Source organism: Hemibagrus wyckioides, linkage group LG24, assembly GCF_019097595.1.
Source record: "Hemibagrus wyckioides isolate EC202008001 linkage group LG24, SWU_Hwy_1.0, whole genome shotgun sequence".
In the NCBI taxonomy this organism is placed as follows: Eukaryota; Metazoa; Chordata; class Actinopteri; order Siluriformes; family Bagridae; genus Hemibagrus; species Hemibagrus wyckioides.
This window is the reverse complement of record NC_080733.1, coordinates 12358033-12380971: the sequence shown is the minus strand read 5'-3', so window position 1 is coordinate 12380971 and position 22939 is coordinate 12358033. Positions and strand designations below refer to the sequence as shown.

At 36.1% G+C, this 22939-nt stretch overlaps 2 protein-coding genes across 2 annotated transcripts in view; both read left to right on the top strand.

Annotated features, from left to right (window-relative positions):
* Window positions 1-10406, top strand: part of pkhd1l1.1 (PKHD1 like 1, tandem duplicate 1) — a 49538-nt gene extending 39132 nt beyond the window's left edge. Inside the window, exons 61-78 of the mRNA XM_058377894.1 lie at window positions 138-264; window positions 674-795; window positions 1049-1139; window positions 1628-1776; window positions 2837-2959; window positions 3060-3171; window positions 4047-4163; window positions 4273-4438; window positions 4694-4926; window positions 5084-5251; window positions 6200-6357; window positions 6449-6584; window positions 7012-7359; window positions 7549-7700; window positions 8518-8664; window positions 9183-9336; window positions 9810-9884; window positions 10009-10406. Of these exons, the coding sequence (XP_058233877.1) occupies window positions 138-264; window positions 674-795; window positions 1049-1139; window positions 1628-1776; window positions 2837-2959; window positions 3060-3171; window positions 4047-4163; window positions 4273-4438; window positions 4694-4926; window positions 5084-5251; window positions 6200-6357; window positions 6449-6584; window positions 7012-7359; window positions 7549-7700; window positions 8518-8664; window positions 9183-9336; window positions 9810-9884; window positions 10009-10166 (2736 nt within the window). The 3' untranslated portion in view covers window positions 10167-10406. The remainder of the gene's footprint in view (window positions 1-137; window positions 265-673; window positions 796-1048; window positions 1140-1627; window positions 1777-2836; window positions 2960-3059; window positions 3172-4046; window positions 4164-4272; window positions 4439-4693; window positions 4927-5083; window positions 5252-6199; window positions 6358-6448; window positions 6585-7011; window positions 7360-7548; window positions 7701-8517; window positions 8665-9182; window positions 9337-9809; window positions 9885-10008) is intronic.
* Window positions 10407-11898: 1492 nt separating this feature from the next.
* On the top strand, window positions 11899-14906 carry gdf6b (growth differentiation factor 6b). The gene is made up of 2 exons (XM_058378064.1): window positions 11899-12227; window positions 13043-14906. Exons 1-2 carry the CDS (start codon window positions 11927-11929, stop codon window positions 13927-13929), a joined length of 1188 nt encoding a protein of 395 aa, XP_058234047.1. The 5' UTR covers window positions 11899-11926; the 3' UTR covers window positions 13930-14906.
* Window positions 14907-22939: the final 8033 nt, after the last annotated feature.

Here is a 22939-nt window from a genome sequence, read left to right as displayed (position 1 = left end):
TCAAATATGATGTGTCATAATTACTGATTCTGCGTTATAAGAGCAATATCTTTGCCTCTACCCCATCACTGATTATTTCCTAATACAGCATGTCACTCTTATGTTTTTTCTTCTTCTAACACATCATATTTTCACAGGTGAGTCAGAATGAATCTTATATTAAAGGATGTGCGTTTCACCACGGCTTTTCCCCCGCTATCGGAATCTTTGGAACAGATGGACTGAGCGTTGATGACAATGTCATTCATCACACTGTAGGAGAAGGTATCACACCTCAAACTCCATTAAAGCCTTATAATGAAGATATAGAGGCATTCTTGTAAAGATCTTAAAAACTTGCTAATGCCAAGATTAGAAAAATAAAAGAAAGATTTTTTTCCAATAATTGGAGAGTTTAAGTAATATTTCTGTCTCAATCCATTTGATCAGAGCTTCAGGTTGCGTGTCAGAAGCTCAGTCGTGTTTACCTCTAAGTAACTTAACCCAGGTTGATTAGGCAACCGTTTGGTAGAGGCCTATATTTAAATAATTATGAGGTCTCTTAAAAAAAACAGTCATATATTGTTGTTATTATTGACCGAATTAAATAAATAATGCAAAGTAAGAATTTTTCCATTGCTTTGGACATTAAAGGGTTCACACTTTCACAATGCACTTAAAATATCTTTTATAGGAATCAGAGTGTGGGGCAATAACATCACAGTCCGTAGGAATCTGGTCACAATGACACTGTGGCCAGGATCATACAATGGAAGACAAGAGACCACAAATATCAACTGGCCTGCAGCTATTGAGGTGTGTTTTACAGTAAAACACGGAACAGATTGCAGATCTGCATCTCTATCTATCTATCTATCTATCTATCTATCTATCTATCTATCTATCTATCTATCTATCTATCTATCTATCTATCTATCTATCTATCTATCTATCTATCGATCTATCTATCTTTCTGTTTTTCTATCCATCTCTCTATCTATACACAATATTAATAATAAGAATAATAGCTCTATATCAAGTGTTCAACATTACATTTTTCTTCTTCAAGGCTAACATGGGCACTAATGTAGTTCTTCAGGGCAACACTGTTGCTGGGTATGAAAGAGTAGGATTTCGAATCAATGGAGAACCGTGTCCAGGTAAAGACAGAGAAACATCAGCATTCTCATAGTTGTTGTTAAGATGTGTCCTAAGTACTTTATATGTATTTTAAATATCTATAAATATCTTAGCCAGTAGAAATATCTTTAATATAAGCTAATTTAATTAAATGTTCTCTGTAATAGCTTGTTTATAAAATGCATATTCATGTATTAGATTTATAACTGTTTTTATTCATTTCCAGCTTGAAAATGCCTTTCTCTATCAGCAGATAATTTTCTTATTTAAGTATTTCTTTCTAGAAGGAAGCAAAATTATAAGGCACCAAAATAAGACCAGTCTAAATTTTAAATTAGTACATATGTATAGAGATAGTTCTAATGGGCTTGTATTCCTTATTAATAAGCTAGCAATAATTATAATAATTCCTCAATAATAATGTTCAGGATAAAGTGTTTAAAGTGTAAATGTAATCTGTTAACCAGTGGAACGAAGTGATTAAATGTTTGACTTGGTGTGTTTATAGGATCTTCGAATCCAGTGGCTCAGTGGCAGCAGAATGAGGCTCATGGTGGCCTGTATGGAGTCTATATGAATGAAGATGGACTTCCTGGCTGTTCTCAAATCCAGGGATTTAACGTCTGGAAAAGTTTTGATTATGGCATTTACTTCCAGGTATAATTAATGACATTGCAAGCTTCTTCCAATCTCTTGGTTCAATCCAAGCACCTGGTTAGTACAAAAAAATGACCATAAGGAAACTGACTGCTTTGTTTTGTCTTTCTTATTTTTTTTTTCATGTCTTATGTATATATTCTACATACTGAGCCTCAACAATGATTACGATAAAATAATTTATGGCCATGAATTATTAACACATAGAAGCTTAGCAACATCTCAATAACACTAGGGGATGTAATAACTGTTAATATTTGTATTATTTGCATATTTGTGGTATTACAGTAATCACCAGGCACTTTGGGGGAAAAAGATCTGGTTAAATTTTATTGTAGACACTAGTGCACATGCACAGTTTATTCTTAATTACTGTGCTTAGCATCTTTTTTTAAAGAATATTTTTTATAAATTGTATTTGTTTTGTACAAGCTTCGTCAGTGAAAACAACAGATTTTATGTACATAAACCAAATAAAATGGCATTCCGTTTCTACAATTGACAATAGATAGATAAATAGTAAAAATTATTACTCACTAATGTACTAGTTAAAATTCATATTAATTATAATATGAATAACATCACTAAGAATTGTGCAAGAAAAATAATCAGTAATGATTTGTTTTTTCATTTATATTAGTTCATTATGAGTAAAAGTTTTGTATATTACATTTACATGAATCTATTGTTGTAATAGTAATAAAACATTTTATTATAGAAAAATATATATTTTATGTATGCTACCTAATTCAAAAAAATAGTGTCTACATCCTAACTAAAACAGACGAGTTTCTTTTTCTCCCCCAAGAGTGTGGTGGTTTAATGTGTATAATCGCACACAAGTCAAGAGATACAATATAATGATCACACCTTATTAAACTGTGGCCATGATTTAATTATCTGGGTCCCACAACTTAATGATATTCATAACTTTTTCTAAGCTATTGCTATGCATCCCATTCCCACACAATATTGTAATCAAGCAGGGCATATACAAGTTATTGCAGCTCACATGTCTGTAGTAGTGCATTACTCAGCTCTCTTGTTTGCTCTTTTTAAGGTGTACATGAGTATTGTGGTTTCTAATGTGACCCTTGCTGACAATGGTATGGGCATCATGCCGTTAATCTATGAGCCCCCTTCATCCAGCCATGAATACTCAAATAAAACCGTCCTAATCAAGGTACGATGCTGTACATATTTTAAGAACATATTCAGCATCTTGTTCAAATCTATGCCAATGCAATCATAAAAGTATCTCATGATCTTAATGTTTTTTTTAGGATTCCTTAATTGTTGGCAGTAGTCCCAACTTCAACTGCTCTGACGCGCTGCGAACGAATGATGTCAACATCGCTAGCAGTCTAGGACACAGGGCACCCCGGCCTCTTAATGGTACATTTCTACTTTTTAAAACTTATTTACAATTTCTGAGTCTCAGTATTATGTTGCCTTTCACATTCTTTAATTATATTTGGTGCCTTAGTGCTGAAGAGTCTGAGTTATTGATCAGTAGGCTGTGAGTTTATTCAATTGCACCACTAAGCTGCACTATTTTTGCCCCTTCACAAGGATCTTAACTCTTTTTGGGGGTGTATTTGTTTTGATTTTAAAAAAGCTTGCCAGAAGCAAACTGCATCTATTTCAGGTCCAATCATTGAACTGGATAAAATAAAAAATGAAATTCTTTATATGAAAGGTTTTTTGCTTGTATGCACTACAGGGACACATGAACATGCACATTTCTTAAAATAAACATGAAATGGGCCATATCAACCACCTGGTCAGGGTGAAACAATAGGCATGGCAAGTGCAAATATCTTCACTATAGTCAAATTTATCTAGTAGCTTAAAATAAACCTTGAAGCTTACAATAAACTTATTTCTTTTAGACATTTTATTCAAGCTTGAACTTAATGTAATGCTTGAAATTCAATATAAAAACTATTCATATTTTGATTAGTGTAATCTTATGGCACTCGTCCTGCTGTCATTTTTAGTAGTGCAAGCGGAGACTTGTAAAGAAAATAATTTCACAGTAGTTGTACACTATATTTGAGAATAAAGTCTGTTGTCTATATCTCCTTCCTGTTAGGTCTACTGTGAACATTATGTTCATGCTTTCATTTCAGATAGATTATGTACAGCAAGGTAGACTATATCTACCTTACTGTACATAATATATCTAAGATGAGTTATGTATGTTAGTAGGAGTTAAATTTATTATGAGCTGAATGATGAACTGGTATTGTATTCTGTGTATCTGGCAGGTGGCAGGACTGGAATATGTTGGCCAACATTTGAATCTGCTCACAATCATGCTCCAATGAAACCCCATGCTGGACTCATGAGCTACAACACGATTAGCGGACTCCTGAGTGTCACAAGTAACAAAACGCGTTGAAAATTTTAGCATGTCGCAGTGGTATATAAAAGTTGTGTTGCATGCTGTCTTTATGTGTGTTTGAACTTACATTGAACTGTCACTTTTTCCAGATACCACATTTGTTGGGTTTAGGGATGTGTGTTTAGGTGAAACGAACTACATGTTTTTCACCAATCCACAAAATGAAGACCTGCAACATCCTATCAATGTTCAGAAGATCACTAAGAGTAACAGCACAGAGAAAGCTCAAGTGTTCATTCATAATCCAGACCTTGGGTGAGTTGTGCTTTTTAATGTTTTATGGTGCAAAATCATTATTTAATTTATATATTTATATTTTCTGAAATTAAGGATAAATATATATTACTTGCAGAAAAACCCTCAAAACTACTTTTAGAAATATAGAACCAACAGGTTTTCCACATTTCTGTTTTACTCCATTTAATACTATGATAACAGCAATTTCACTGTATATTTCTTTTTATTTGATATGCTCTTTTGTTGTTTACCCAGTCTATGATTCTCTTGCAGCAAAGTTAACCCATCTGACTGTGTGGATATGGACTGTGATGCCAAGAAGAAGAGCATGCTAAATGACCTGGATGGTAGTTTCCTGGGAGCAGTGGGGTCAGTGATTCCCTTTTCTGAGTACGAGTGGGATGGGGATCCCCGACACGGGTTGGGAAACTATCGTATCCCTAAAGTCATGCTTACTTACCTTAATGGTAGCCGTATCCCTGTAGCAGACATTGCCCCATTCAAAGGTGAGTCTGGAAGAAGGAGATATATAGGGTGTATAGCTCAAAAATGTTCCTTTTAAACAATGTTTCAGCATACAAGTATTCCAGTTGCTGTAGTACACTTCTTAGCAGCTGCAGAGCTAGTTATGTACTGAAATAATGCATGCTATTGTGCATACAGGTGTGATTCGGGACTCGACCTGCACATATTTGAGTGCCTGGCAGGCCTACAAGTGCTTTGGGATGAACTACAGGATGCTAGTGATCGAGAGTCTGGATTCAGACACTGAAACCAGACGTCTGTCCCCTGTAGCTGTGCTGGGAGGTGGCTATGTAGACCTGCTGAATGGTAAATACATGAGTGCTAGGGATGTAACCAAATATATACACATTATAATGAAAAGATCATATGCTCCAAACAAATGCACATACAGATATAATTAAGAGGCACACTTTTAGTCTTTTTATCTAAGGAAGTTCACCAGAAAGGTTCACAGGGCATCAAGACTAGGCATGTATGACTGAGAGTAGGAGGGATTCAGACGTACAAACCGTTAGGATAAAGCTGTGAGGTATCAGATATGAATCTCAAGGAAGAAAAGAAGAGCGCTTCAATTAACATGAATTAGCGATGCTATGTGATACATTAACAGAACTCATTCATTCATCCTTGGGTAAAAAGTAGGCTACAAGATATTTTATATTTTGAGAAACAGAACAAATTGATTATTTACACATTTCTAGTTTTGGACATTTTTGTACTCAAGTGATTTAGCTGATGTTGATAGAGCTGGCATTTGTATTTGTTGTATTTCCCAGTGTTTCCAGCGGAAAGTTATATTATATATAATTGATTAAGTAAGAAAAGGATCAAATACCATTTTTAATTTATGCCACACCACTTCTGACTGAAATCTGAACACAATTACAGATACTGTTATTCTCTGACAGATATTCTGAATCCCTTATCTAGTGAACTAGAGGGGTGTATGAGAGGGTTGAAGTATGTTTTTGATAGAGACTACAAAGCACTTCTGTAAGTCGATCTGAAAAAATGTGGATTACATTATAGTCCAATTCTTCACATATTCCAGCTTCTTGTGAAGTTAGGGCCAGAGTACAGGGCAGCCATGATACGATGCCTTCTGCTAAGTAACCCAGTCAACCTTAACCACTAAATGACCACAGCACTGCTATAATGGTGTCCACTAAATGCTGTAATTGTAAACAGTTATGTTTTGATAGTCTAATACTTGTTGCTTATCATTAAAAATGTCTCATCCTGTTTTTTGCACAGGACCACAGGACCATGGCTGGTGTGCTGGCTATACATGTCAAAGGAGACTGTCTATCTTCCACAGTATTGTAGCCACAAACAAATCTTTTGACATCTATTTCACTGGGGTGTCCCCTCAAAAACTAAGGCTCATGATGCTCAATGCTGCACCAAATGAGGTACAAGCACTCACTGATTCCCGCGATTGTGGTAACTATCAGTAGCAAGCTAGGAAGTTTGGTACTTAGGGTCTTTTTGATCTTTTTGCAGACTGTCAAAATGGCTATATTTTACTCAAAACCTCAGCGCTTGGATATCTATGTGAATAATCAACTAGTCGCTCCAAACAATGCACAGTGGAATACAGACAAAACCGACTACACCTTGCTTAAACCTACATACCCTGGTACTGTAATATCCAAAATGTTAATATTGCTAATAGTGGGCTTCTTTTATCAATCTGGATTTGAACAAATTTATTTACACATCACTGACAGAAGAAATTCATGAAATTCCAGTTAGTTTTAAATTATTGAAAAATCTTTCAGACTTTTTATATCCTTTCATATTACTGAAAGTGAAAAAAAAAACAAAGATAACATTTTCAGATTAATTTAAGAATAATTTGCTTTCAGTAATTTGATTATATTTGTAAATAATCTGATTATCAATAAACTCACATGAGCACAAAGAAAACATTAAATCATGTTACTTTTAAGATTGATAAAAATAAAGCCCAATAAATGATAGCATTTAGTTTGCTGAACATTGATATTCACTTCCTACCAGTATTCTAACATCATCCTTTTTCTTCTCCACTCTCCATTCATCAGGACAATACGTCCCTGCACTCAACGGCACACACGGCTCCAATTTCTTCGACCCTGATTACAAAATGATGCATGTCCTCCTGCGAGGTTCTACCCCTGTTCAGATCAGCACGTCTCCACTGCTGTTCATCTCCTTCAACCTTCCAGCCATGACGGAGGAAGAATTCTTCGGGGACCAGCTGGTCAGGAACTTGGCTTTGTTCTTGAAGGTTCCTTCCAACATGATCCGAATCACCAACATTGTGCGGGAGGACAGCGTGGCACGGAGGCGGAGACGCGCCACTGGACTAACGGTGGAGGTGGAGATCAAACAACCTCCCAGTAACCAGACATCTGCCAATAGCACAAGTGGTGAGCACCATTATTGTAGGAAATTTCGCTTAAATTATTTTCTGCCTTAATGGTAAAATTGGTCAGTTTGCAATGACAATGTTTTTTAGACCTTTAGGTGGAAACAACCTAAATCAGTCACAAATTACTCTGACTGTACCTTTTGCTCTATGCTAAAAACTGACCAGATGTGTTGTATATCTGCTGCAGACTCAGATCAGTTCACAGTGTTGAAGACTGTTGCTGACACTCTGGGCCAGGCTGCCGTCTCTGGAGAACTGAGTCAGTCCATCGGCTTCAACGTGTCCTCAGTGGGTGTCGTTCTTCCTTCTCCACCACCTAGTGACCCATCCTGGAGCCAGGTAAGATAGAAATAAGCTATGTCAAGCTTTTATTTTACAGTCATTTTTATAGGGGTGGATGTTTAAGCATGCATAATGATTGAAACATGCAAGTTTGGTTTATTTTTTACAGTTCATGACCACTAATGGTCCCTAATTCAGAAATAGATTAATGTGAAATTATGTAATACAATTTTCAGTGAAACAGCAGTGAAACATAGTACTTGCATTGGCATTGTCGATATTAAGTAACACTCCAAGTGTTTCTTGGAGATCTTATTGGTAAGCAATTTTAGTTCACCATGGCAAAGTTTAGTAAGAGATATTTTTTATCTCCATGAACTGCACCCACCCACCCCCTATCTTTCAAAAATAAAAAGGCATCAGTGTAAGGGTTTGGTTTTGGCAGCAGAAGCATGTTTGGGGCCCAAAGATACTGTAATTCAGCCTAACCCAGACTGTAGATTCATCACTGAGAGTCTTGTCAGGTGATTACACAGAGGGAAACATTCCCTAGATTTGATCTCCATTTGGGCTGATATTTCTCATCCCTCTTCCTTGACAAGCCTGAAAAACAAATACAAACAAGAATAATGGACATTTTGGTGTGCAGTATCAATTTATATTATACCACTGATGAGCTGATGCATTGCTAAAGCTTAATAGATTCATTGTCAAGCTATTTTACAGATATTACATTTAAGCACTCTCACTTAATATCATAACCAATAATATACGTATCACTGCACTGCTGAGTGTTTACAGCCAGCCAGTCAGTCATTCAGTCTAATAACACACAAAGGTCTGAGACATTGAGAGAGATTCTGTCTTTGGCCAGGTGGCGACCCAGGAAGTGACGCGTCAGGATGCGACAGTGCAGACAGTGAGCAGTGTGTCTGCTCTGAAGGTGGTGGTGGAGCCAGTGGCAGGGCTTTACCCTGGACTTCTCAGTGTACAGCCTGGAATCATGGCTGTGGACCAGCAGGTGAGACTCGTAAACATGCTAATGTTAGGATGGAGCTTTCATTTGTTTGCTTTAAAGTGTGATCAGATCTTAGATATTTGCTTAAAGTGCCAGTTTGTCATCTCTGAAATCCTTTCTCTTCTCAATACCAGACTCCACTTCAGAATATATGGCTCATGAGTTGTCCTTTTATTGAAAAGTGACATAACTCAGCAGTTCTTTTCTAACAAGGAGAGGAACTCATTTCTGGGCCAGAAATATTATCAGCCTGAAATTGAGAAACCTTTTGTTTGGCAATATTGTAAATCCCAGTCCCAGCTGCACCTTTGAACATGTGTATTGCATATGTACAATGAATATTATATCACTTTGCTTTCTTATAGGGCTATTCAAGCATATTAATTTAGCAGTCATGTTAGCATGGATACACATGATTTAACTCATGAAAGACTTTATAATTAGCTTGACCTCCCTGATTATGGCAACATTGCAGTCCATACACTGCATTAGCTCTGGTATCCTCTGATCTTTGTCTCCAGGGGGAGTGTGTATCAGTTGGGGTGACAACACTAACGATTTCAGCCATGCTTAAAGACACTCATGGAAACCCAGCAAACGGCTTGTCTGGAAACACAACCATCCCCTTCCAAAGCTGCTGGGCCAACTTCACTGACCTGGCCATCAATACCACTGGTGGGGAAGCTTGATATCTGCCTCTGTTGTTAAAAGTGCAAGCTTTTCAGAGTAACTGTAGATTTTGCTTGCTGTTCATTAACAATTGTTTAATATAATTTAACACATAATTATCAATTGAATGCCAGCTTAAGGGAATACTTCAGTGTTTTTCAGCTTATTCTTTATAGCATATTTACCAAAGAAACTAATGTGATGTTTCCCTGTACTGAGAAAATAACTCAGATGCCCAGAATGCACTGCAAGTCAAAATGCACTTCATATCATTATCTGTAGTTGTGCCAGTCCAAGTGAGCATGGATATCAGAAACCTTAGAAAATTAATAATTTTTTTATTGCCATATTTTGGAAAGTTGAATAAAATTACAAAAGTCAGCATTGACCGTCTCTTGAAACACTGGAGTACTTAAACTAATATGGTTTCCGCTACACCATGCAATCTGTTCTGAAGGTTTATCTCTTTTTTTCCACAGTGAATGACATGATACTGGCTTTCACTCTGAATGAATGGACAGCACAGTCCAGATCCTTCTCTGTCGGCTCTTTGAGTAAGTCTGTTTTCCTTAGTGTTAACTCAAATGCTGCAAATGTACTTATATATTGTCATATAACCATCTGTTGTAACCTCATGCACTGTGAAATCATCTAATGTGTCTACTAATTCTCCACCAGCCACACCTTCCACCACCAAATCCACCACTACGGAAAGCACTCCTGACGACTTTAACAGCATCTTTGACTCCAGTCCTGCTTTTACAACACAAGCTGCCTATATAATAATACTGAGTGTCCTGCATCTAATATACACTGTGGTTTTGGAGAACAACTGACCTCTGTTATAAATGTCTTGATGACAACTATATAACTCAATATGTTTTCTATATATATATTATCTTTTCATGAATTGCTAAATACACTAAAATTTCATCTATATTTTGTCATATTGCTACAAAATATTCATTCATTCATAGATAATCATGATTAATAATAATTGTAGACTACTGTACATTGAATCCATTCATTTTAGTTCATTTCATTTCCATAGATTTCTGCCACAGAGATATTATTTTATTATAAAAATGGGTATGCTTAATTGTTTTTCCTACATATTCTGCATTTATTGTGCTATTAGTATGATATTATAATCACTATACACAATGTATTTTATTCCTTGAAACTCCTAAGTACTTAATAAATATCTTGCATATCTTAATAAAATTCATAGATTAAAATAAAGGACACCCTCAATCTGAATTTGTGACTGTAACAGAGCAAGAGCCTGCATTCTGGCATCTAAACAATGTGAAGGAACTCCCTGAGCCTCCCTTGACCTAGAGCAGATCTAAGGATTTAAGGCTAAATTTGCACCAGTTGACCACTAGTGGTCCTCACACCATCATGGAGAAGTTTCTGAGACCCTGGGGTGGCTATGCAAGACAGCCAGATTGAGCTTTTGTGTTGCTCCTTTAGGTTTAGTATGATCTGGTTAGGATAAACCTATCCAGGGTGTATTGTCACTACATGCCCAGTGTTCCTGAGGCCTTGACCAGGTTAAAGTTACTGATGATGAATGAATGATTGCTTCATCCTCTTAGATCCTTTTACAGCTTGTGAATGATGAAGTGATGCAGTGAACTAGACCAGAACAACTGAATATAGAGCTGTAATTTACAGCTAAGATGACATACAGACAAGCATAATAATAAATTATTTTATTTCAAATTGTACTGGTTGAATAAAAATTAGTATCATGGTTAAAATCAAAATACAAATTTGTTGTGAAAACATTCATTTAGGTTAGTTAGGTAGAAAGTCATCCCTTTTTTGGCAAAATTATCTTCATATAGCTTTATGTATCTACATAACCTGAACTAATTCTCCATGATATGGACTATCCCCCATTTACACTGCGTAAATGGGGAACCTGGATCCTATCCCAGGGGACAATGGTAGGAGACAAAATCTCAGACACAATCGAGTACACCCTGGAGGTGCGGGACAAATATGCTACTCACTAAGCCAACATGTCATAACTTTTTTAAAACATTTAAAATTAATCAAACCAGTTTGGAAATTGGTTATGGGTTAAAGGGCATTATTAGTTATATTTCTTATATTTATTAGTCTACTTTATCATACAAAAAATAATTCATGTAAATATATTTATAACATAATATTTGTATAAATAGGCTATGATGTATTATTATTATTATTATTATTATTATTAGTGATTGTGGTGTTATACTGGCATTGTGTATGCAGAAACTAAAAAATATGTACAGATAGATAGATAGATAGATAGATAGATAGATAGATAGATAGATAGATAGATAGATAGATAGATAGATAGATAGATAGATATCACTTTAAATGTCTCAGTGAACACAATCTAACTTAGAAACACACTAGTAAAGCTGTGTGTGTGTTACGGGCTTTGTGCAATGGGGCAATGGGACGGAGCTATTTTCTCTCTCTCTCTCTCTCTCTCTCTCTCTCTCTCTCTCTCTCTCCCCTCAGCTGTGCACACGTCCTCCAGTCCCGCTTATAAAAGTTAGGCATTATTTCAAGCTAACAAGTCTGCGTTTCCACCATGCACGCCCGCACGACCCTGATCTTCCTCCTGCAGTATTGTGCGTGTGTTCACACGGCGACTGTGGAGATGCGCCCCGGTGCGGGTTTTCCCACATCACCGGGCTCGTATTCACGCACACTCGCCTCATCTGGCACCAAGCGCTTCTCAAGAGTAAGCAAAGACTCCGTAGAGCCTCACGAGTACATGCTCTCCATCTATAAAACTTTTTCGGCTGCCGAGAAACTGGGACTGAACGCGAGCTTTTTCCGTTCGTCTAAAGCCGCAAACACGATAACGAGTTTTGTGGATAATGGACAAGGTAAGGATTTAGCTTTTATCATCTTTTTAAATAGCAAGATTATTTTTTGTCAATGATCAGAAGCATAGCCTGTGTATACATTCTTAGAGGGGAAATGCTTCCTCAAGGGTTCTTTGGATAGAGTTCTATGACTAGAGATCTTTAAGGTTTCCCACACAGGGACAAGCCAGAGAACCTCCTAGGGTTCTAGAATAAATTTCAGTGTGCAGGTGCGCATCAATGTTGTGCCAAGATGTAAACGTCAATTTCTACACATTTACAATAACATTTTTGTAATACTTTATGATACAACAAGATGTTGGTTTGCTTATTTGTTGATCTGTTATATATTAATTTATTTCATTTACTTTACATTTAGTTTTCTGTCATTTGGCATATCCAGAGCGACTTACATTCTATCTCATAGAACTGAGCAATTGAGGGTTAAGGGCCTTGCTCAGGGGCCCAGCAGTGGCAGTTTGGTGGACCTGGCATTCAAACTCACTGATTTCCATCAGTTCATAATTCATACTTTGTCTAAGAACATTCGGTCAAGGCGAATATGCAATGCTATATCAGGAGTTTTTTCCTTGCCAATGTATCAGCTAATAATGAATGTACATGAGCATTCAAATAAGAAAAAGATAAAATCCTATCTAAACCTTTGTATGAAATGAAACAAGACAACTATACACAGATCCTCCAGATCTGTCACAGAAGATTTTTTCAAAATTGTAGATCTGTAAACCTGCTTACTGACCTGGTCAATTGATTGTGACCTGGTCTAAAATTGAAGGAAATTGAACTTAATTATGTATCTCTGCTTTCTCTAATAGATGACTCTCCAAATTCTCCTCTATGGACACAGAAGTATCTCTTTGATATCTCATCACTTTCTGATAAAGTCGAACTGCTGGGTGCTGAACTAAGAATCTACACAAAAGTCTCTGGAAACTTCCCAACATCTGACATGGGTCCCATGGAGATTCAGCTTCTTTCCTGCCAGACTCACAAACTACTGGATTCCAAAATCTTAGACTTGCAGGACTCACACAAACCAAGATGGGAAGTCCTTGATGTGTGGGAAATTTTTGCAGAACGACATTTACACACACACAGGAACTTCTTTTGTCTAGAGCTCAAGGTTTCCATCGACAATCTTGAGAAGGAAATCGACTTACGGCATCTTGGATTTCACAGATACGGGCGCCCACAACAGAAGAAAGCCATATTAGTGGTGTTCACCAAGTCAAAGAAAAGGCAGAGCTTGTACTATGAGAAAAAAGGGAAGATTAAATTGGACCCTGACCATGCTGGAAAGGAGAAAGTCCATCGTGTGAAACCTCAGCGTAAACGGCGTACAGCGTTAAATAACCGTCATGGCAAACGGCAGGGCAGAAAGTCCAAGTCTAGATGCAGCAAGAAGCCATTGCATGTCAATTTCAAAGAGCTGGGCTGGGATGACTGGATTATTGCTCCTTTGGATTACGAGGCATATCATTGTGAGGGTATCTGTGACTTTCCACTTAGGTCGCATTTAGAGCCCACTAATCATGCCATCATACAGACTTTGATGAACTCTATGAACCCCAGCAACATGCCACCCAGCTGCTGTGTGCCTTCCAAACTTAGCCCTATCAGCATCTTGTACATAGATTCTGGGAATAATGTAGTGTACAAACAATATGAGGACATGGTGGTGGAGTCATGTGGATGCAGGTGACTGGTGGTGTTCCTCAAAAGTCTAAATGCCTGGTCATTACTGTAAAGATAAATGGGCGAAGAGTTATTAGAGCTGAGAAAGGTTATTATAGCCATCAGTTGCTACAATTTAATACAATTCATTGCTATGAAGCCATTTTTATATCATATTTTGGGTTAAATACTTGTCATTACAAAAGATTATTTCCATTTTGTCTGTTTTAAGGTAATTCCACTTCTCATACATCAAGATTCACCCTATAAAATACTCGTTAAAATGCCTAAAATATAGTATGTCCGTCTTTCTGTAAATAACATGTACAGTTTCTGAATTCTATGGTCAATTTACAGTTTTTCATTTTAATTTATACCGTGTTGTATTAAATTATTTTAACCAATCATATCGTTACAATTTTGTATTTAAAAACTTTTGTAGATTGGAGTTTTTTGTGTATCTACCTCAATGAAGAACTTGGCTTTTAAAATGTTCCTAGATATATGAATGTGAGGAAGATTTCTTTCAACATCCCACATAAATACTGTAGCCAAATGTGGAAGCTTTATTCTTCTAATAAAATACTATTTAATAGTGTTAAGAATTCAGCCAGCTTGTTTTTAACGGTTGTGGTGTTAAACTGATGAACTCACAAATAAGCTAATGTGTAATGATAAAACACAATGGATCGTGCTGTTATAGAAAAGTAATCCATAACAGAGAGGAATGATGTGTTATCATGTCGAATAGTCATATTTGTCTATAGCTACATGGCTCAAAGTGTTTCCTTGATTATATACAACAGCAATTCGCCAACAATTAAAATACTTAATGATTTTAGCATTGTGAAAAGTCTGTTCCTGTTACCACTTACACTATAGTTGTACCAATTACATTATATAAGATAAAGCTGTTCTCTATATCTTGACGTTAATAAGATAGGAACCAGAATGTACAAAGCCTTTTGTACAAAGTGCTGACACTGGAGACTCCTTCTATAAATATTAAACAAATGTGTTCTTACAATAAACTTCACTACAACTACAATTAGATGTTTCTTTCTTTGTTAAAAACATCCCTTTTTCAGTTTATCCTTAAGACATGCAGATAGCCCACCATACAAGTCCCATTAAATGACTTGTTACTATAGAAACCATAATGAATGCATTAATACTCTATAAACCTGTGCTTGAATTAAAGTCAGCACTATTACCAGAGCTGCTGTTAATCAGCTCAAAGTGAATCAACTCCTTCTGACTGACAATTCAAACCTGCTATGGTGTAAACAGTGTTATTGGTGGTGAACTAGAACTAATACCTCCATCTAGTAGCCTCTATCATTCGTCTACATTTAGAACCACTGACCATGTAAACAACTCTTGAGAAAATATATTTGTCTATTTATTTCTCAATCAAGGACTGATATCTGAAGTCTGACTGTTGATAAAGATGAGTTAATTAGCTGATTACTTGCCTGAGTGCTGCTCCATTAATCACTGTCTTAAGATCAATACTAAGATATAGAGATCATTATTAATGAAATAATAGCTAGGTCCACTGGCTTGTTGGAAGACGGATGGGAAACTGTAAATTTTAAGCAGAAGGTCAGTAGAACTTTTTGTTGTACTGGGATAAAAGGGTAACCTGGGTAATTTATGTACTTTTCTGCTGTAAGACGAAAGCAAATTTCAGTGTTTAGCAGAGGTGAAAGAGGGGTCAACAGATACTTAGTGCCACGTTCCTTGGGTGGCCTGGGTGTGTGAATGGCCAAGGGTGTATAGATTCTCCTCTCTCTCTCTCTCTCTCTCTCTCTCTCTCTCTCTCTCTCTCTCTCTGACGCAGATTGGCAAAGAGTGGACAGATGCACAGGAGTTGACCCCCAGTGCCCAAGGTTTCATTCATTCTCTGTCTGGGATAAGACAAAGCAAGCCAACGATGCTACTTTCAGATTAGGCTTGCCTTTTCCCTAAGGTCAGAGGTCGAGTGTCCCTTTGTGTATGGCCTCTGTGAGAATTTCAAAGGTACACATGCAGTAAATAAAGAGGAAGCAATCAACACAGCCCGAGAACAAGGGAAAGGAATGTATGCAACATTGCTGGATTGGCTCTCTGTCTTTCTGATACACTGTCACTCCATGGACTACGTAAGTAGATAAGAAAGAAGGTGCAAATACAAGCAACTGTGCAAAAAAGCTGATTCACAACAATGGATGGGAGTTTGCTTCTCTGGGAAATCAGTACAAAGTAGTTTTTTTTTAAGTAATGATGGAAAACGCAGTTATGTGTTAGAAAACGCTTGAGACTTGACACTGATTAACTAATCTAGGCTGAGTTTAAATGGTCAATTAGGCATCACCTTGAACTGCTGCAATGCTCATCTAAAAGTCACAGATACAAGGACAGCATAGGATTCTGCAAAAGTCATGGGACAGCTACAAATATATGGCAGGTGCAAAAGAGCAATGAAAAATGCAAATGGGCAATAAAAATATCTTTATTACCTTAAGCTCACAATAGTTCAGTTTCTGACTCTGAAATTGTGCCGATTGGTGATTTAAGATAATAACATAATTTTCTTTAATCGCAGGTCTATTGTTGCCCAATTATTACAGCATTCTTTTAAGGTTGCTTGTCACATTTTATGTGATGATTCCAATCAAATCTTGCCTGAATACTATAACAGACCATGTGATAATTTGTTATCGGTGTCAGATTATATAACAGTGTTTTTTGATTGTTCGAGCAGCACTTACAGTATATTCCTTATAGTCTCATTGGAACTTTTGCACCATGCTGATAATCTGTGTGTGCTACGTAAAAATTCTGTAAACCTGCTTTGTGACCATGTGCGTTGTTCAGAATGCTTTACAAATTAACAACTGAACTAACTTCCTACTTTAAAACTGTTACTACAGTAGTGTGACATCTTCAGTGGTCATGACAAACAATGCCTTTCTAGAATATAACTTTTGTCTTTAATTAGAAAGTTCATTAGCTGAAGACGAAAAGGAAGAGGAGACTGGAGGCACCTATAAATAGAAAGCCTGAGCTAGCTAACATGCTAGCTGATGTTTTATAAAGTGAGTGTGGATCTATTTCCGCTAACGGAGTAAAAAAATATACTAAACATTAGTCCACAAGGTCAATTACTCAATATTAATTTCTTGTTTATACAACTGTCATATAAAAATCAATATCAGACTCGCAATTATGCGGTTCTACTGAATATTGGCATTAAATCACAGCTGTGCCAGTATTCAGGATAAACTCACAATTTCAAGTGTGAGACTGCCTAATTATAAAACCATTAAAATTATATATTATTTTTAGAGATTGGGCTAAGATCAATTCCACCTCCTGGATTCATCTGTTTCCTAAATAAAAAAGGGCAGCAGGTTTTAGTCTGAATGAGTTGTTTGCTCTGATTACACCTCTTTTGTTCACTGGTCTGAAGATTTCTTTTTTTTTTTTGACAGAGCCTCAAACATTAGTGACCCAGAAAGCAACTGATAAAATAGAAGGGGTGAAAGGAGGTTTGCAGAGTCAACTCCTGAGAGGAAAGTGCACTGGTATGTTTAGATAGCTGTAGGCCACAGTAGAACAGAGGGCAGCAGGTTAATCTGCCGCACTTAACTCCTGCACACTAACTACTGATTTAAGGCCAGCTGTAGGTACACCGTAAAACTGTTAGAAATGAAACAAAAGTGATCCTGTGCTAGCTGGCAGAGGCAGCATTAACACCAAAAGCTCCTTCAGACATTGAAATGAAATTGTTCGGGGTCTCAATCAGCTCTTTTTATATAGTCGTTAATTGTAAGTTGGACCTGAAATATCTATTAAACTTGCAAGAGCCTGGTTTTCATTTGCACTCCACTTTATATCCTCAATAGTCTGGCCTACATTTGCGGCAATTGTGATGCAACAATCACTGGCATATATACGTCACTAGTCATTTTAATCAAATACAAAATCTGTGTTTATGCCTGTATTCAAATTACATTACGGCTTTTTTGGGGTGGTCTCTTTAACCTCTACACTGTTAAAGTTACGTTCTAAATGAGTGACATTCTAAAATGTGATTGTAGTTGATCCACATTTTGGGATCAGATTCATGTTTCGGCCCTTAAAAACGTATCAAGAATTTGTAGTTATTTTCAAGGGTGCCTGAAGAAGCTGTGTGTGTGAACACTTTCATACAGTGTGTATATAGTATATAGTTTAGAAATGGTCACACAGGTTCGATTCTGAGCTCGGGTTAGTCTCTGTGTGGGTTTTCACGTTCTCCCTTTTGTTGTGTGGATTTTCTCTGGGTTCTCCTCTGAGTTCTCAAGGTTTCTTTCAACTCCAGGAAAAAAAAAAAAATCAGGAGATTGACTTGCTGTGTTAAATTGCCCCTTCTTTGAATATGTGTGTGTGTGTGTGTGTGTGTGTGTGTGTGAATGGTGCCCTTCTAAGGACCAGCAGTCCACAGTGATTCTAAGCAGAGTAAAGTGGTTACTGAAGCTGAATGAATGAATTGTATTCTATTGAAAATTGACATGTACTATATTATTGTCCTACATAACACCACCATTTGAGACAAATATGTTCAGCCTTATACTGATATTTGCTGTGACCAACTGAAATCTCACACAGTGAGGCCTCAGGATACCTTCACTGATCAACCAGTCAATCAGTATAATTACAGCAGGCTACAATGCACCAGGATCGCTCTTATGGGGTTTTTATTATTTATTTTTAACCACAATCTGTGATCATGGTGCCACTGGTTTTGTTTCAGTCTGGTTAAATTCTGCATTTGTGACTAAGCTTTTGCTGCTATGAAAGATCCTAAATATCTGAATTTCCAAATAAAACAGGTCTAGTCTCTTTCTTGCCGCAGTGGACAATCCCAACTGAATAGATTTTGAATTGCTGATATAATCATAATCATTTTTATTCACGATATGCATTATGAAGAGAATGCGTTCCCTTTCGAGTCACGGTTACTTCCACATGTCATCTCAGGGACTTTTTCCGCCCATAAGCAAGAGTTTATCCTCCTTATCTTGCTCATTAAGTATCAATATGTACATCTAAATTTCTGTAAAGCTGATTTTGTTTTTTTTTGTTGTTGTTTTTTTTTTGTTAAAAGCACAATTCAAAATAAAGAATTAGGAATAAAGAATAAATCACTAAGAATAAATCTGTATCTTCAAGGAGACAAACCAGAACTGGAATCAGTTCTGATGAATTTATTATTATTATTATTATTATTATTATTATTATTATTATTATTATTATTATTATTATTATTATGAATTTTAACTTCAGTGTTGTTTTTCCAGAACTCATAGCAAATTTAGTAGAAAAGAAACTCTTTTCATTTTTAGGGAAAAAAATGACTCTTGTAGATTTTACTGCATCTCTGAACCCTGCTGCACAGAACACATCTGAAATGTTGCTGCTCGTTCAAAGAACCAAAGACCCTGCTGCTTGCTGATCTTAATCTTCACAGACTCGAATCAAAGAGACATAGAAGGTGCTCTGCTGCAAAGCAGTCCAGGTCACAGCAATGCCAGCAGCTTTGCACTGTCTGTCAAGGGATAAAGCGATGTGGTGGTACGCAGATGTTTGCGATAGTTAGCGCTGGGGAACATATGGCTTCGGTTGTGGCAGGAGCAGCTCTGCTTGTTCTGGGTTTAACTAACTGTAGATTAGGTTCCTTAGCAGAGGACTGAAAGTTGCTGCGAGACAGGTCTGACCTCTTTGCTCGAGTTTTGACTGAATGATAATAAGAGCTCTGGACTTCTTTTATACATTAGAGGCGAAGTTTAGATGACAGCAGCCATAGTCTTGCTTTATAGTCAGTTGGTGGTGGAAATATAAAACATATGGGGAGGGTCTAGATTGAGTCTAGATTGAGTATGTTCTTTTTCTGTAATTATAAGTGCATGGAAAGAACCTTTTGATAGGGTACATCACTGTATTAGCACATGAAAAGGCAATGATAGTAGCTGAGATATTTTTTTCCAAAGATCACAGATTTTGATTTAGCATTAATGATATACAGGTTGTTTGTCTGCTTGCAGGTTAGCCAGACCTCACAATCACACAAGCACATACACACTGTAATCTATCCACTTGTAAATCTGAAGAATGATGAACATGTTGGTACACCTTTATAAAAACAAAAATGTGAAAATCTAAGTAGTTGTAGCAATTTTGTTTCCCCATTGAATGAGATAAGATCACTATACAGAGGTGTTTCTGCAAAAAAGCTTGTATTTAATATGGTATTTGTCATGGAAGTAGCTTCTGTAGCACAGCAATGAATCTCATTTTGACAGAATTCATGCATTTAGATGTAGACAGGCATTTGGTCCATTAACCCAGCTCATAGAAAACACGGAAGTATTCAACAGAAAATTAGATAATAATGTTCCGTGTAAAAAAGCATTAAAGATAAAAAAAAATTATCTTTTGGTGTACAATCCAACACTGATCCTGATCCACCATGACCATGACAAGAATATGGCAGTTACTGAAGATGAATGAATGAATGAATGAATGAATGAATGAATATGGTTTGCTTTATTAATTAAATTAAATTAAATTAAATTAAATTAAATTAAATTAAATTAAATTAAATTAAATTAAATTAAATTAAATTAAATTAAATGCTGCTTTATGACCTACCCAGTTACTAAAAAATATAGCAGCAACATTTAGACTATTTGGGAATCTAGTGTTTCAGACAACTTGACAGACTTGTTATATTCAGAAAGTATTCATTATTTCATTCATCCATTTATTCATTTGTTTGTTCATCTTCAGTTACCGCTTCATCCTGCTTGCCCTCAGGAACACTGGCCATGAGGCAGAATTTCACCTTCGGATTGTCTTTATCCTGCATATGTGGTGCAGACAATAAATGGATGGATAGATGGATAGTTAATTAGTATGATAAATGAATGCTGGCAAACACATATTTATTCACAATCTAGTAGGGTAATAGTGTAACTAATCCAGTGTTTTATGGACAGCAGGAAACTAGACAACAGAGTAAAACTATATGGAAGAACAGCTTATCATTAAATGATTATCATTAAACTGGGAGATATGGGGCAGTAATGCTAATTTTCTGCCACTGTGCTGCCTAAAAAATTTTTTGATCATTTGATATAGTTAGGTGGTAAAGGCTGTGAGATATGTCATACAACCACCGGGAATGACTTATCCTACTTGCTAGTCGTTGATGTATAGGATAAAATGTGTAGCTTTAGTAGTGGACCTCATTATTTAATCACACTGGTCATGGAACCTCTAAATCGGTTGTAAGTCCTTCAGTTGATGCCTTTGTACTCTACAGACTATTTAATTGACCAAAGTTTTATTTTAATATTCAATGCAGAATTTATATTCAAAATGGCACAATTGTTCCTTGTTAATCTTTGCATTATGCATTTCTCATGAAAGAGCATACTACCAGCCCTATAGGATTTCTAATATTTATTATTAGGACAAAAAGTCCAAAAACAGGTTTTAAGCATTAACATGACCGAGAACATTTTACTAACACACCATTATTCTGCCAACATATCATGAGCTTAATGGCTCGGCGTTTGAAAAGACCACATCTGAAAAGCCAACGTATGAAATATATGCAATCGAATAAAAGCAGTCATTGAACCTTTTTCAAGGACCATTAAACATTCATGTTCTAACTATGTCCCAAGGTTGCACGGTTCTTTGCGTCTTAACAATCCCGTGCTTTTAAGATCAGTTTCAAATGTGCTCATGAACACTAGCACCCTCCAGCATGCTCTGCTCATTGTTAAAAACCCCTTTACGTGTAATATATATAACCTGTGGCAAAGGTGAAATAGGGCTTTATGGTCAATAAAAATCAGCAAAGTGTTTATTGATTGTGAAGCCCCCGTCTTCTGAGGGAAACCCAAAACCTGTCTTGCTCTTGAGACACAGGCCTCATTTGAATCCCGAATGAGAAAGACGGAAATGTGCTTTGACACTAACAGGCTGGAAAAGGAAGTTTCTCCAGCTAAGTTAAAGATGAGAAGGGTTGGGAATATAATTACTGGAGTCATATTTACTGCAGGCAATATCAGTTCCCACCTCCCCCATTTTCCAAAGACCCCAGCAAATTCATGGATTTATATGAGTTTCCACCGTGTTTAAAATACATATATAAGGATATATTTTTATAACCTTAAGCATGATTTTTTTCTCAGATTTCTTTCATTATTAGTTTTCACATTATGTTATTCTAAAGGTCCACAAAGGTCTTCTTTGAATAGATTTTTTTTAAAAATGATAAATGTTTAATAAATGTAAAGCTAAATTTTCCATTCAGATCAATAGAACCTCAGGCAAAATACTTACATTATTATAGAAAATTAATTTAGCTGGAAAAATAAACTTTTTTTAAAAAACTTTTTTAAATTTTTGTTTCGATTTTCTAATTTTGCTATTATTTTAATTATCGTTCTTCTAAACGTACTAAGCTTTTTTTTGTTCCTGCTTACTTTATGTTTTATGCCTAGTCAAAGAAAAATATTTTTTTTGTCTCACGTGGATGAATTTGATGTAAGTTGTTTGTTGTTTGTTGTTTTTTCTTTGCCTGAGTATTAGCAAAGTTGACTTTGTGACAATGACTTTATTGTTGTTATATATTGATTAATGATACGTGATACATTTCAGAGTTAATTCAGTGCAGTCTCACATGTATTTTATTTCAGTTCAGTCAAATTTCCTGAGCTTGGAAGATAACAAATTTTGTAACTTATATACCTACACGATGCTATGCTATCTGCCAAATTAAATTAAAATTTCTCTTTATCTTGGGAAATCTTTGCCTTAACATATAATAAAATATGTAATAAAAAACATATAATTTTAAAATATAACTTGTGGTAGTAAGCCTAAAACAAAAAGCAAAATCTTAAATACATATCTTACCATTTTTCCTCTTAGAAGTTAAAACCGAAGAGAAAACATACATTTATTAAATATCTCAATACAACAATAGAATTTTGTAT